The following is a 16461-nucleotide window of genomic DNA, read 5'->3' as shown; positions in this document are numbered from 1 at the left end:
TATCTATTCATCAATTCATCCATTCCAACAAAGCAGGGGACATGCCCAGGGCACCACTGCATGCACACACACACACACACACACACACACACACACACACACACACACACTACAGACAATTTGGAAATGCAGATCAGACTGAACTATAATGTGCCAACAAAATCAGAAATTGGAAAAATATTAAGATATATACGTCTGTGATAAGTTTGCAGTATAAACCATTAGAATCACTTCTGTATTAATCTGGTTGATTAATTTTTTTATTTTTTTATAAATAAAATAAAATACATAAAATTCATTTTTGATATTCATAAATGTTTTCATTTAATTTATTTTATATAATAAATGTAATAGTGAATAAACATGAAAAAAATAAATAACATGGTAGAATAAAAAAAAATCTTACAATTATTATTACATTAATTATTACAATTAAACATTTATTGCAGGGTTGGTGTAACATTTATGATAATGTTTACTATATAATGAGCTCATTTGCCATGCACTATAAAGGGATTAGCGAATAAGAGAACGCGAGCGATTTCAGACGCAGCATTACGTTTACTCCCTCTGTGTGCCTGTTACAAGGTAGATTATGTTGAGCTGGAAAATCTGCATACATTATTAAAATATACACACCCTCATGGATCCTTCTGGATCAGCATTTTTACTTTGGATACTTTTTAAGTATTTAAAACTTAAAAAATGTAAGCATTTCAAGTATTTTTGCTAATATTTAACAAATTGCTTTATAACTGAGTAATATTTAGCAAGGTACTGTATTTGCACTTTTACGCAAGTACTGGAATGGTCACTCTATTCATCTGTGCTTTGAATAAAAAAGGACAAAGCGTGAAAGCAGGATTATAGAAGTTAGTGCCACGTACAGTACGTGAAATGAATAAATGAATAGAAAATCAATCACCACTTATATTCCAATAAAAAAATATTTTATGAGGTTTGAAATTAGAATTTTTTTAAACAAAGCTTTTTTTCCTTTCTGAAAAAAAAGGTTGGCTGTAATTCCCAGAAAGGCTGAATGACATGCAGACGCAGATGCTTTCAATCACCTTGAATAAGTGTGTGCCTGTGACTACTTGTGTCAGTGGAGGGCCGTGCATTTGGTACCTGGGCCTTCAGAGGGGACTTGACCTGACTTAATCCACCTCTTAATACCACCACTATCATTTGATGATTATAGAAACCATCAATACTATACAAAAACACAATATAACAACGCGTGGCATTAAAGAGAGAGAAGCATTTTGCATATTAAGGGTAAATACCATTTTACTAAAGCAAGAAACCCAGTTAAGACTCCAAACCTTTACACTACAACCTCAACTGTGCACCTACATCATCTGGAGCAGTTCAGAATCAATATTTGTCTAATAACATGACAAAAAAACATTCTAAATAAAATACAACCTACTAACCAGAAATGCAGAAGTGGTCTGGAAGTGGTGGACAAACCCTTTCTCGGGCTAAGACTAGCTTGCTAGCTTCGGGGTTGGCTGACCTCACGATGTCTAGCTTTTCTGGAAAATTGATTTTTAAGTATGTCCAAAACCAAATAAATTATCTTCTTCTGTAAGCATAAAAAAAGTCTAAGATGTATTAATGTGAGCAGAGAGCTACACGTTTTGCTGCTGGTACTGGGGAACTGTGGTTAATTGGGGAAAACATGGATTTCTATCTATCTATCTATCTATCTATCTATCTATCTATCTATCTATCTATCTATCTATCTATCTATCTATCTATCTATCTATCTATCTATCTATCTATCTATCTATCTATCTATCTATCTATCTATCTATCTATCTATCTATCTATCTATCTATCTATCTATCTATCTCGCCAATGAGCTGCGCGAATTCAAAATATTTATAAGCTTCATTTGCATACGGCTGTCGGACAGGTTTGGCAGCTGAGCGCAGGTGATTTCCGGAAAAAAGTGGCAGGTCAGACCGGAAATAGGACAAGAGCTTTACCTGCTTTCAAAGCGAAAGGCAACCGCGACCTTGATTAAGCGCATGTCACTTATTCGAGCGGTGTGTCCGCACTGTTCATGCCCGAGTTAAAATGGTGGTAGTGGATGTTCAGTACACGAAGGTAGCCACAGAAAACCAGGATGAAATAGAAGCCGAGCGCGCGCACGAGGACAGCGATGAAGAACAAGTGACAGTCTACTTCACGCAGTAAGTGACGAGGGATGTGTGTGTGTGTGTGTGTGTGTGTGTGTGTGTGTGTGTGTGTATAGTGCAGTTATTAAACTCACCGTGCAGTACAAATGTTCACTATAAGCAATAAGTTTATTACATACCCCCACTGTGGATCCTAATAATTGCATTGCTTAAGGGAATTCAGAACCTACAGCACGAATGTGTTTGCTGCTGATTGAATTCAGCAGTGTTTGAATGGCGGTTCCACAGAAGCCTTATAAGCAGACATTCTGCCCCAAAGCCTTCATTAACCCATAATAAATACACAAGCTCACCAGTGCTTATATAATGCATAAACGCTTTCAGGTCTAAATTGCCTTAGACGCAAGAGTAACCAAAGAAAGGTCTACCATTAGATCTACAGTTGAACCAGTTTTGCAAGGAAGAAAGTAAAAGTTAAATATATGTTAATCAAAATTCAGTAGTGGATCATTAAAAGAAAAAGGGAAAAAAAAAACAATCTAAAAAGAACTGCTAACACTTTGGGCTATGTGATGCTTTCATCAAACATTCATAAGCCTTCCATAAATCTATTATAAAGCAATATTAGAGGATTAACACCGGTGACTTGCTTATAGAGGAAGCTGGGAAGAAGCGAAGCTACAGGGCAGGATATATCCCTTCCTTCTGAGAGGTCCCCGTGAGGCCTGATTGTTTAAACAATCCTGAATTTTCATCTGAAAATGAACGAAAAGCAACATCACTCAACATGGGTGTGTGAGAATAGCTGGATTATTTAGGGGCAAAGTGGACTTGCTAGCTGTGATGCAATTGAGATAGTAGAGGCTCAGGATATCGAAGTAGAAAAAACACAATACGAAAAACATCACAGCAATTCTTATATAAGGTTAGAGATCAGACACAATCCACTCCAAAGGAGCCTTTCAGATGAGAATTTGTTCTGCCCTTCGGTTGACATGGCGATCAGGAGCTTCAACGAGCGATTCTCAATTCTGGAGGATTTCTGTGGCCTATATAGTTTTCTGTTCTCATAAGAAAACATGACACAAACAATACAAAAGTGGAAGCCAACTGCAACATGTTGGAGAGAGTCTCACATGGCATACTTGCAGAGGATTTGGTTATATTTTGATCATGCATCTACCTCTCAAAGAGACATACTGGGCTACATTTACAAAAAGCAACCTTTAGATGTGAATGGAAACGGTACTAAACATTGTTCTTACTCTGCTCTTAACACTTCTCAACACCATTGCATCTGAAGAGAGACATCTTATAGCTGACTTTAACATACTGCATGTCAACAATGAGCCGAGAGATGCTCTCAGCGCTGACTCTAATTTCAATCGAATGCAACAGCCGAAAGTCTTTGGATATATTTGCAATATTTGCTTCAATTAAGGCACATTAGCAGCACATTTAACAGAAAACGAGTGTTTTGTTTCTTCAATTCATGTACTATGCGTTTTGACTACATTGTTTATTAATGGGTAACATGAAAACATAACAAAAATCTGTCAGAAAAGCCCCATGAATTTATTGTGCATGGGGCCCCCAAATAATTGCCTCTGCAGCGATGATCTTCATAAAGTATTTAGTACGGTTATAACTCAATAACTTATGTAATTTTAATGATCAATTATTTTATTATTGTTTTTTAACAGATATAAGCGTATCGATGTTCCATTGATTTGCCTGCCTTTTTAGATCTTGCACAATTTTACAAATAGCTAATAGAAGTCCATTGGGTCAATAGTCACTCTGGACCATGCTTACAATAAGAACTCTTTCTATTTGAGTCGGATCTGTAGATGGAACAATTCATTGCAGAATTGTCAAATTTTAGGTTTTTTTCCACACCATATTTGTCTAGTTTGAAAATTTCCAGCAACCATCAAATCTTGTTTTAAGGTTACAGCAACTGTAATTTCAATATATACTGACCAGGCATAAAATTAGGACCACCTGCCTAATATTGTGATTGTATTTCTTCCAAAACAGTTGGAAGAACCCATTGAGCGTCAACAGCATTAACTTTTTCAGCAATTTAGCAAAAGAGCTACATGTACTAACCTTCGCTCCCCAGGTGCATCCATGAGCCGTGGTTGCCCATGACTCTGTCGCCGGTTCACCACTGTTCCTTCCTAGGACCACTTTCGATAGATACTGACCACTGCAGACCAGGAACATCCCACAAGAGCTGCAGTTTTGGGGATGCTCTGACCCAGTCGTCTAGACATCACAATTTGACCCTTGTCAGACTCGCCTCAAATCCTTACACCTGCCCATTTTTCCTGCTTCTAACATGTTAACTTTGAGGACAAAATGTTTACTTGCTGCCTAATATACTAACAGGTGCCACTCACCGGTCAGAATGTTGTAATTTCATAATGTTTACTAGGGATGCACCGAAATGAAAATTCTTGGCCGAAACCGAAAACCGAAAAAGAGGAAAGCAAGGCCGAAAACCGAAAACTGAAACACCGAAAGAAATTATGCCAATTATTATTACCATTGCATTTATGGCTATGACTGTGTACTAACCTTACTAAAATCAAGGAATTTCAAATTACAAATTATGAAAATATTTATTTATAGCACATTGCAACAATGCACAGGATAAAATTAATTAAAATTCAAACTTAAATGTTTAACCTAAATGCACTTCAATAATAATGGCCTGCTGAAAGGTTGTAAAATTAAGTATGTTCTTTCATAAAAACAAAGTGCATTCAGAACAAGTGCAACTGCTTAAAGACACAACAATACAACACTATCACTGGAAAACTTCCTGCCTTTTCAAAAACGTCCGCCACAGACGGAGTGCGCATGCTCGGAGGGGTTTTGCTTTTCTGTAGGGATGGTGTTTTTGGGATGGTACTCATCATTCTTCTTCCTCCAAACACGTTTAGTGGAATTATGACCCAAAAGTTCTATTTTGGTCTCATCTGACCACATGACTTTCTCCCATGACTCCTCTGGATCATCCAAATGGTCATTGGCAAACTTAAGACGTGCCTGGACATGTGCTGGTTTAAGCAGGGGAACCTTCCATGCCATGCATGATTTCAAACCATGACATCTTAGTGTATTACCAACAGTAACCTTGGAAACGGTGGTCCCAGCTCTTTTGAGGTCATTGACCAGCTCCTACCGTGTAGTTCTGGGCTGATTTCTCACCGTCCTTAGGATCATTGAGACCCCACGAGGTGAGAGCTTGCATGGAGCCCCAGTCCGAGGGAGATTGACAGTCATGTTTAGCTTCTTCCATTTTCTAATGATTGCTCCAACAGTGGACCTTTTTTCACCAAGCTGCATGGCAATTTCCCCGTAGCCCTTTCCAGCCTTGTGGAGGTGTACAATTTTGTCTCTAGTGTCTTTGGACAGCTCTTTGGTCTTGGCCATGTTAGTAGTTGGATTCTTACTGATTGTATGGGGTGGACAGGTGTCTTTATGCAGCTAACGACCTCAAACAGGTGCATCTAATTTAGGATAATAAATGTAGTGGAGGTGGACATTTTAAAGGCAGACTAACAGGTCTTTGAGGGTCAGAATTCTAGCTGATAGACAGGTGTTCAAATACTTATTTGCAGCTGTATCATACAAATAAATAGTTTAAAAATCATATATTGTGATTTCTGGATTTTTTTTTAGATTATGTCTCTCACAGTGGACATGCACCTACGATGACAATTTCAGACCCCTCCATGATTTTTAAGTGGGAGAACTTGCAAAATAGCAGGATGTTCAAATACTTATTTTCCTCACTGTATATATATAAAACTGAGCAGTTGAGGAATAAGAGCCTTGCTCAAGGGCCCAGCTGAACACCAGCTGTGGCATCTTGGCGGTGCTGGGATTTGCTCTCAACCTTCTGACCAGAAGACCACTGAGCTGCCACTTCCCTTATGACTACATATAGTGTGTCTGTGAAAAAAGAAATTACAGTAAAGCCTGTGTAATCAAGTGTGTCTAAATATGAGAAAAGGCTTCAACTCACAGTTCAAGGTTATTGCTTCTAGCATGCAATTCGTTTGTTGTTACTTACAGTACATCTGTGAGATTCAGAATAAAGATTCATGTATTCACATGTTCAAAAATATTTACTGATTCTATTTAATACATTTAAAATCATTAGACACCATTAAAATACATCAATTATATATTATTTATTTTAATATCCTCTAAACTAAAGTGATAATTATGCATTCGTAACAGTATTAGGAAGCACTATGTATAGCCTCTACACCTTTACTTATTTAAGAAACTCATATATCAGTGGAATGAATGGGAATAGTATGGATACATCACGACTAGGCTGTAATCAAAGACTAATAAAGGGAGACTGGGGTAAAAAATTTTAATATCAGTTTTGCACAGTACTCATACTGATATTCATGATTCTGCAAAGTCCTCCTGTATTACATTACTAATGTTTATTGGTAGATTTTATTTAAGATAGATAAAATCTTCAGACATGCTTAATAAAAGGTTTATGAATGTAGGTACGCCACTGAATAATTGACCTTACTGAATAATCCTACTGAATAATTCACTGAAAACCTGTCATAGCCTCACAGTGAACTAGTGTAATATACTACTCTTTGCATGGCATGTTGGTGCAAAATGATGAATAGCCTATTTTTTTTTGTAAATGATGCATTTATTACTTGAAGTATTGTCACAATAAATATATTTCCAAGGCATTTCAATCACACACAACCAATATAACATTTTCTTCTAAGTTTAATATTGCTACGAGCTTCGTTCTGTTTTTATTATTGAGTCCTTTTTATGATTTTATTCAGATTTATTAGCATTTTGCACTAAAGCTTACATTTGGGCTTTGCTCTCACTCAGAGCTTTTCCGGCTAAACTCTGAAATAGCATTAATACACAGAGCAAGTGTTTTCTTTCCTAATAAAAGATTAGAAAAAAAAGATTAAGGTAGCATGGAGGATTCATGTGAGTCCTTCAGAGAATGCAAGGCAGCTGAGTGGATTAAAGTGAAGGGCTATTCACTGAGATTGGCCGACCTTGTCATACGTTCCGGACGACATTACAGCAGTGAATTTAACTGTAGTAAATCAGAATGATATCCTGCAGAAGATGTAGTTTGTTGCACACCTTTTGGTAAATATAAGAAATGCACAAGACTCTCTAGAAATTATCTAAAATGTTGTAGGTTTGCCCGAGGCAGAGTTGAGCAGCAGTTATGGGGTAACCTAGTCTGTCTATGCCTGCATATAAAATTTCATCAATATATTGCACTACCTATAGCCTATACCTATGTGGGTGTGTGTGTGTGGGTGGGTGGCAAGTGTAATGTTGTCACACTAGATTATTGAAATTACAATTAACTAATGGTAGGCAGAAGCAGAAAGTAAATCACATGGAAACTGCATAATCTCTTTTATTATCAACGCACACAACACACACAAGCAAATCCACTACATTATATATATATATATATATATATATATATATATATATATATATATATATATATATATATATATATATATATATAATGTAGTTGTTCTGTGAGCAACAGTATAGCTTTATGCTGAAGAAGAGCACCACAGATGCATTATTTGCTTTGAGAATGTTGATGGAGAAGTATAGAGAAGGTCAGAAGGAGTTGCATTGTGTGTTTGTGGATTTAGAGAAAGCGTACAACAGGGTGGAGAGAGGAGTTGTGGTTTGTATGAGGAAGTCAGGTGTGTCAGAGAAGTATGTGAGGGTGGTGCAGGACATGTATGAGGACAGTGTGCAAGTGAAGTGTGCAGTAGGAACGACAGACTGGTACAAGGTGGAGGCTGGACTGCATCAAGGATCGGTGCTGAGCCTTTTCCTGTTTTCAGTAGTGAATGACAGGTCAGACAGGAGTCTCCATGGACTATGATGTTTGCGGATGATATTGTGATTAGTGGTGAGAGTAGAGAGCAGGTTGAGAAGAGCCTGGAGAGGTGGAGGTACGCGCTGGAGAGAAGGGGAATGAAAGTCAGTAGTAGTAAGACAGAGTACATGTGTGTGAATGAGAGGGAGGGCAGTGGAGTGGTGCGGTTGCAGGGAGAAGAAGAGGAGTTCAGGTACCTAGGGTCAACAGTGCAAAGTAATAGAGAGTGTGTTAGAGAAGTGAAGAAAAGAGTGCAGGCAGGGTGGAGTGGGTGGAGAAGAGTGATAGCAGGAGTGATTTGTGATGGAAGATTATCTGCGAGAGTGAAAGGAAAATTTATAGGACTGTGGTGAGACCTGAGATGTTGTATGGAATAGAGACAGTGGCAATGAGTAAAACACAGGAGGTGGAGCTGGAGGTAGCAGCACTGAGGATGTTGAGGTTTTCATTGGGAGTGATGAGGATGGACAGGATTAGAAATGAGTTTATTAGAGAGACAGCACATGTAGAACGTTTTGGAGAAAATGTGAGGGAGGTGAGATTGAGATGGTTTGGACATGTGCAGAAGAGGGACATGGGGTATATCGCTAGGAGAATGTTGAGGATGGAGTCACCAGGAAGGAGGTAAAGAGGAAGGCTAAAGAGGAGGTTCATGGATGTGGTGAGGGAAAACATGCAGGTAGTTGGTTTGTAAGAGGCTGATGTAGATGACGGGGGGTATGAAGACGGATGATCCGCTGTGGCGACTTCTAATGGGAGAAGCCGAAAGAAGAAGAAGTTGTATTCTGGATTTTTTACTCAGTTCCTTTTCCATTTAAAGCAATTCTTCCTTATCGTATGACAGCTGCCAATCAGAATGTAATAAAGGCTTTTGCAGAAAGGCAGCAAAAACTGCTACATCATTTTGAAATACTGTTAATGCAATGTCCCACGGTAGCTGAATGTGTTTGAAGTGCTAACTAAAGAGCTCACAGGAACCCATGATTGTCTAGAATGACTTTCATTGGCATGGGACAGACCACGGGCAGTTTTGCTTTCTAAGCCTCTGGGCCACAGATTTGTTGTATTTTGGCGTACCTTTTATGATGATGTTCTGTTATAAAGTTATAAAGAAAACAGTGTAAACAGTGGCCTTGTGAAAGGAATGTAATTAGGGCTTTGTAGATTGGAAGTTTAGCCAGGTGAGACTGATGGCGAACAGTCTGTACACTATTTATTACTATAATGTGCCATTTCTGTCTAAACCGATGACTAATGTAGTTTGTAACTAGTGTTTTTTGAGAAGTATCTCTTGTGAATGATTAATTATTGTGCATTATTTGTATCTCCAAAACTCCCTCCAAACGGTGTTTCCTCCTGTACAATCTGACATTATAATACAGCATGTATTTATGCAGTAATTAAACAATTAAAAAGTGTTGTGTGTCATTTATTAATAAATCGTAGGTTGAATCTGTTGGCTATTCTTTGTAGAGTGAGCAGAATAACACAGATCAGCCAAACTATTATATATATACATATAATCCATTCTGTATATTTCTTTCAGGCCTAAAGATAGACTGCAGGGAACAACAGGAAAGAGGCTCACATGTTTCCGTGTCTCAGTGGCTCTGTTTCTGCTGGGTATCGTCTCAGTTTTTGCACTTCTTCAGTGGTATGATTGGTGGCCTGATTCTGAAGGGTTTTACAATGCAGAAAGGAATACGAAGAACATTTCAAAGGAACAGGAAGAACATCATCATGACACCGCCATAGATGATGATGATGATGATCATAAAATGGAGAAGAACCTCACCACCATGTGCACACTGCACTGTTCCACCATGCTGTTGTCTTGACAGCTTCCGGTTTGGATATTTTTTCTAAGATTAGTGCATTTGTGCCAATCAACATACATTTTGAGACGGTTTAGCTTCTGACTGTTTTAACGAGGCAATGTTGTTGCTATGTGCAGCCAACTGTTCCAGCATTGGTAAGACACTTCTCCAGGAGGGAGGAAACGTGGTGGATGCAGCTATCGCTTCGCTGCTTTGCTTGGGAGTCGTCCACCCACACACAGCTGGAGTGGGTTAGTGAAATATCATTCATTTACCATCTATGAAAATTAAAATAGTACAATATTATAGAGTGCTAATGTATTTCATACACGCTCGTGTTCACAATAGGTTTCTGTTTATGATTATAAATACAAGTTGAACATTTAAAGCAGTCAATTGTAAAATAATATAAGCTAGACATTTGGTCCTCTCTAACACACGGGCATTTTTATACGAGGCAGTTAGAGCAGACATTTTCTTTGTGGTTTTATTTTCAGTCAGGAGTAATATTTGGATTTAAAACATGCAAATGGCTATGCCCATAATGAATTTAGTTTGCACCATTTTTTTTTTTACAGCATCCTGCAGAATTCTTGGCACCTGTCATAAAAATCAGCAAAAATGATTTTGGAGAAACTCAAACAAAGAGTTTTCTTTTATAATTGTATTGTTCTAACAAAAAATGATTGACACAAATATTTTAAATAAATGCTTTGTGTCCCCCCACACAGTAGAGAATGAGGAAGGAGGGAACGTGATCCAGTTTAGTGTTTTAGTTGTTTACAAAATTGTTAAACCGCTTTTTATGTGCAAGAAAGGAGATTTTCTTAAGAACATATCACAAACTTCAGCGAGCATCATCACTAAAATTGGCATCATGTACATGCACACTTTATGGTCACCCTCACCATCAGAATGTTTTGCAACAAAAGATGACTGCATAAAAAGAAAACGCAGATAATTGATCATTTGAATGATTGACAGAAGTATTGATAGCATTGTGAATGTCAGCATTACTGCCTCAGCCAAAACTTATAGACGAAAGTTTGTAGATCTCTTGAGAATTTGTATCTGTAGTTTGAATATCCCATTCACCATTAAGTTTCCATTTGCTGTTATAATAACCTCCCCTCCTCTGGGAAGATGTTCCTCTAGTTTCTAGTGTGAGTTTGTTTTAATAAAAAGGGTTAAGAGGCCTGGAGTGCAGTCAGCTGTAGCAGCAGCTGCAGTCACTTTCAATTCATTCCAAACGTGTTTAACAGGATTGAGGTCAGAACTCTATAGCAGGCCAATCAAGATCTTCCACTCCAATCCATGCAAACCATATCTTTATGGAGCTGGCTTTGTGCATAGGAGCATTGGTGTGCTGGAACAGGTTTGGGTTTGCTACGTCAAGTGAACTGAAAGAACAATATGGCTGGAAAAGTCAGGTGTCCCAATATTTTTGTTCATATAATCAGCATCAAAATGGAAACACAAAAACATAAACGCAAAAAACTTGTGTTCATCCCAATTTCCAGATTGTAATCTTCGTGGAAACTGAATTGAACTCCACATGCACAAACCTGAAATCATTCAGTAAGAACGCTTAAGATTTACATTATTCAAAAGTGACTCCAAGATCCTTTAGAAGTTACATATATGCACTGCATGTTGGAGCTCAAAATATCACCTATATAGCTGCATGTTAATCCTTTTTTTATAGGCTATTTTATATTTGTGCTCATTTTCTTGAAGGGTGCCAATAATTCTGCATTTTTGCATGCCTTAGTGATGTTGAACTATTAGGTGTGCATTTGTATATGGTAAAATAATGAGCACAATCTCAACTTGTAATGCATTTCTGGAGATTGCAATAGTCTCTGAAAGCCAAAAGCCTATTTTAAAGATATAAATATTTGAACGTTTTACACAGATGCATGCATTATTCCGTTTCACATTACCAGTTGGACCTGTAATGGGTTTTTTAGGAGGTTAATAAGAGGTTGTAAGTGGCCTTCTCAAGCATAAGTATTATTGATTATTCAGTTATTATGATAATTAATGGTTTTCCTGTAATGAGTGTTAGAGTGGTCAACCTTGACTAAGAGGACACAATCACAAATAACCTTGCTACATTTGATTAATAGCTCTTTTTTTTAACTTCTGATTATTAGTTATTCATGATTCTTCTTTGTGCTTTTTTTTAAGGCGGTATATTCTCAGCCGTCCTGTACAACAGCACATCAGGCTCACTCAAGACAATACATTCAGTTGCACACCAAATGTCATCCACTACCTTCGGAATCCCATCTATTCTGCAGGGCATTAAAGAACTCCACTCTCACTGGGGACAATGTGAATGGAGGCAACTTTTCAAAGAAGCCGTAACGCTTGCTCAGGACGGGTTTCTCATAGATGATGTCCTTGGCAGGGCGTTGGAAAGCCATAAGGAGGAAATACTCCTATCCAAGCTGTGTGATCTGTTCTGTGATGCGCCCGGCAGCATGAAATCGGTGGGTGCGATGGTCCAAAATCCGAATCTGTCAGAGCTTTTGCAGCGCGCCAGCCAGAATGAGAACAATTTCCTAGAAACGCTGGCCGTGAAATTGTCCGAAGACCTCTCCCCGAGTGAGAGGCCAGCCTTCTTAGCCGCCATTCAGCACAGCCGTGGAGAAATCAATGACTCTCTTATCATCGAGGGAGAGAAATATTCTGTCCTTTCAGCCGCTTTGCCTTACGCAGCCCAGATGCTATCTGATATATTAGAGCGAGTCAGGCAGCAAAGCCTCTCCTTTCGGAATGGTGCAGATTTTAACAGGACCTTTGCTTCCTACAGTGCTCTCTTACCCTTGATTCAAGAACGCAACAATTCATCCCTGGATGAAAAGTATCCGGGCCTCCTAGACACATATTCGCTTAATACTCAAAACAGTCACATTGCTGTGCTGGATAAATATGGTAATTATGTAATTATGTCAGCCTCACTCAACAGCACATGGGGATCCGGGCGATTTTTGCCATCCAGTGGAATTCTCCTCAACAGCTTCACCAGAAACATCTCAAACTCACCTTACTTAAACATTCCATTGCTTCTAAGACTCACCAAGATGACTACTCTCATGATGACAACACAGAAGTCAATGAAGAACAAAATGAAGTAGAAGTTTTGGCCATTACTGGGGGGCTTTCAGCTTTATTTAATGCTGCTCTTCTTTTGCACTGCAGGATTGACTTAGGAATGTCTTCGAAAGAAGCTATTAGCAGCCCTCTGGTCCATTTAGAGCCGGGAACGTCATCTGCATTTTGTCTGTCTGCCACTCTGAATGACTCAGACTTCTATATGATGTTCTCTGATGGTAGACCTGAGTTCCAGCAGGTGGACGAGTGCTCAGATCATTCTTCTGCCATGCTTCTGCGATTACACGCAGACCACGTAGGCGCATTTGGAGCCCCAGCTGCTAATGCTCATATTGATGGATACTGACTGTGTTTTTTGCATTCCAACCGTGTCGATTTGTAGTTATGGTGGTGATGTACAAGAATGAAAACAACTAGAGTATCGGTCATTTTAGTCCATCGGTTCACGCCGAAATATTTTTTACAGGTTTTTTCCTTTATTTGCATGAAATACAAAAAAGTAAATAAGAGAACAACTGTCATGCAGTCATGCTAATGGCTACTGAAGTGAGCTCCTTTTAGCTGAGTACAGTGCACTGTACAATTTTGCTGTCTCAGACAACAACCACACATCATAACATAATTTACTGGTTTAGAATCTCTTTGGCGGTCTTAGAATCTATAATATGACCAGTTTACCCATAGCAGATTTGATGGCACTGCTGGCGTAGCAGTATACTTTTTCGATGGATCCCATGAGTTTGCTCAGATGTATTAGTGCAGCTACAAACACAGTAGTGCCACTGGCATGTGAATGAACTGCTGGAATCACATAATGTTAAACACACTTCATTTACATGAACTAGCTGATTGTTATGTGAACACATTTAGTAATTCCATATTCTTCCACAACATTGAAGTGCGGATATCTGGGCAATACAGGTAAATTGATTGATCTTGAAAGTACCCTGTGCACATTTAAGTGATCTCTGAACTATTACTCAAGGTTATTAGAGGGCACTTACATTTCTTTACACATAGTTTGTATTAGGTTTAAATAGTGTTTGTGTTAATTTATTGTGCTCCCATTTGGTTTGGTGGCAAGTGTTACAATGACTACTGCCTCTTTGTAGTCCTTGTAAACCTGATAGATTTAATCATGCATCTTATATAATCCCAAGTCTCAAAATAGTGCAACAGTACACTATATCATATTTTTTGCATCCTGAAAAGCAGAGATATCTGTTCCCTGCAGTTATGCATAGTGCATAACTGGCCCTGCTCTTTAGGTGGGGAAATGGCATTTCTCCCCCATGTGGTGAAATCGTCAGTATCTGTTAAGCCAAGCAAGATATCTATGAATTTGTGCATGCAGAAGAGGCCAGTTAGCGCTTCCACTCAAGCATGACCAACAGCTCAAAAAGATGTGACGGCTTCACATGCAAGCCAGACTAGATGTGCCCAAGAAGCAGCTACTTTCACAGAATTTGATTGGCAAAATAACCACAAGGATAATGAATTTACTCGGGCTGTCAAAATGAACACGTTGATAACACCTTAACGCAAATTCATTTAACAGCATCAATTTTATTAACGCTTGATTAATGCAGCGTGCATTCCTGTTTCTCTTTCCTGTTAGGTTCTTTTTTGAAAAATAAATAAATATAAAAGAGAAATTAAGATCACAACACACATTTTTTCACGAGTCCTTTTCTTTACTTGGATATAAAAAAATTTACTACACCGAAAAAAGTTTTTAATCACTAAACATGCGATCAATCACGATTAAATAGGGTTTTTTTTTGTTGTGATATTAGTATCATTTACATGATACTAATGTCTTCAAACACACTGTTTAACAACCTTTTAACATTTTATGTCGTTATTTGTTTGTGCTCTGTATTTGTCTCATGCACTGAAAAGCGTATTGTGTTAAAATTAAAATGAATTTTTTAGGTTTATTTTATTATTAGGGAGAATATCATGTGATTTAGTCAGTCCAATTGTGTCTAGCTAAGTGTGCAAGATGTATTAGAGCAAATGGTGTCAAAGATATGACCTGCAGGTCAGGCCTGACCCAGTGAAGGTTCTGCTCAGGCACACCAAATGAAATTAAAATCCATCTTCTAAGTTGAAATCGTCTTAGTGACCATAACTGAATTGGAAGATTGAAAAAAAGAAGCACAAGGCAGAAAATAAAATGATAATATATAATTATTTATTAATACTGTAAGCTAAAAAATAGATTCTGCATCTAATTTTTTTTTTAAATATCCAAAATAACCAATTTATGTGTGAATTGTTATGCATATACAACCTGTTCATTTCTAAGTGTGAATAAACATGAGTTTCATTTTGTGAATTTTTAAACCGTTATTTTTTTTGTAGTCAGTCCATGCATAAAATCTCAGTAAATTAACACATATAAAAGAAATAATTGATGTTTGTTTATGCAGCCACCTTAGCACTGGAGTGCAATTTACCAAAAATGAGTTTATTTTAGTGAGTCCATGGTCACTGGATTAGCCTTTACTCCTAATGGTATGGTCGCTGTTGTGTGATAGCAAGGAACTTGACTTGTGAGTAGAATTTGGCATAGAAATGTTTGAAGATCCAAGATTTCAAACTGAGAACTGATCTTATGTTCATTTGGATAACCTAATGACGTCACTTTAAATATATGCTCAACTCAGCAATTTGTAAAAATGCCTCGCTTGTGTTATTAGCAAAGGTTATGACATGACAGATCTTTGTGCAAGTTCTATTTTGTGTTAAGTGTAAATGATAAAGCTGATAGCTATTAGTTTTTTCTCCTGACGCGCTCTCCACTATTCAAATCTGGTCTGTCTGCAGACAGACGACATTATCTTCCTACCTCCGGAGAGCTGCAGGCTTGTTACATTAATTTAGATGAATGCGTGCAAGGTGTGTATATTGATGCCTTGCTTCACACATCTCTTATCAGACCGCTGCCTTAGGGGTTATCTGCGTTCCCCATCCCCCTTTGATAAATCTTGATTTTTCACACTGCAGGTGAGCGGGTCCTGTCTGATGGAAAAAATTGCTTCCATTATTGCTGTGGAAGCAGAATCTTTTCCTTTCCTCTGATTGTAAAAGATGTGGTCTGTCTTTGTCGCCTTGCGCTGTCGGCTTCGGTTTTCATCCCTCTGACCTACTGTAATGTGTCGTTCCTCTCCTCCTTCGCACTAAAGCAGTGGGACAGAATACATCAGGGCTCGGGATGTTCGGCTTTAGCATGCACAATTATGCTTCAGGTTTTTGTTTTAGGGTGTAACTCATTTTTTGGCTGGTTCAACTAAGAAAAACTTCCCATCAGCATGTTTTAGGATTCTGTAATTCTAATTATGATTGTCTGATTAGAGCAGTGCTGAAGTATCATTGTAGGCTTGCTATAACAGATTTGATTGTACTTCATCAACTACATTATGCACTGGTTTTG

At 38.1% G+C, this 16461-nt stretch overlaps 1 protein-coding gene across 2 annotated transcripts; it reads left to right on the top strand.

Moving 5' to 3' along the window:
- Positions 1-1965: 1965 nt before the first annotated feature.
- si:ch73-337l15.2 (glutathione hydrolase 6) lies at positions 1966-15363 on the top strand. Of its 2 annotated transcripts, XM_046841152.1 has the most exons (4): positions 1966-2201; positions 9632-9932; positions 10040-10153; positions 12093-15363. In XM_046841152.1, the coding sequence occupies exon 4, from the start codon at positions 12167-12169 to the stop codon at positions 13043-13045; it is 879 nt and encodes a 292-aa protein (XP_046697108.1). In that variant the 5' UTR covers positions 1966-2201; positions 9632-9932; positions 10040-10153; positions 12093-12166; the 3' UTR covers positions 13046-15363. The 2 variants fall into 2 exon arrangements, with proteins under 2 accessions (XP_046697108.1, XP_046697107.1); XM_046841151.1 differs by having other exon boundaries at positions 9632-10153.
- The last annotated feature ends 1098 nt before the right edge of the window (positions 15364-16461 follow it).

Source organism: Silurus meridionalis, chromosome 27, assembly GCF_014805685.1.
Source record: "Silurus meridionalis isolate SWU-2019-XX chromosome 27, ASM1480568v1, whole genome shotgun sequence".
Classification (NCBI taxonomy): Eukaryota; Metazoa; Chordata; class Actinopteri; order Siluriformes; family Siluridae; genus Silurus; species Silurus meridionalis.
The sequence above is the reverse complement of the archived record's forward strand: the minus strand, read 5'-3'. Positions and strand labels throughout refer to the sequence as shown.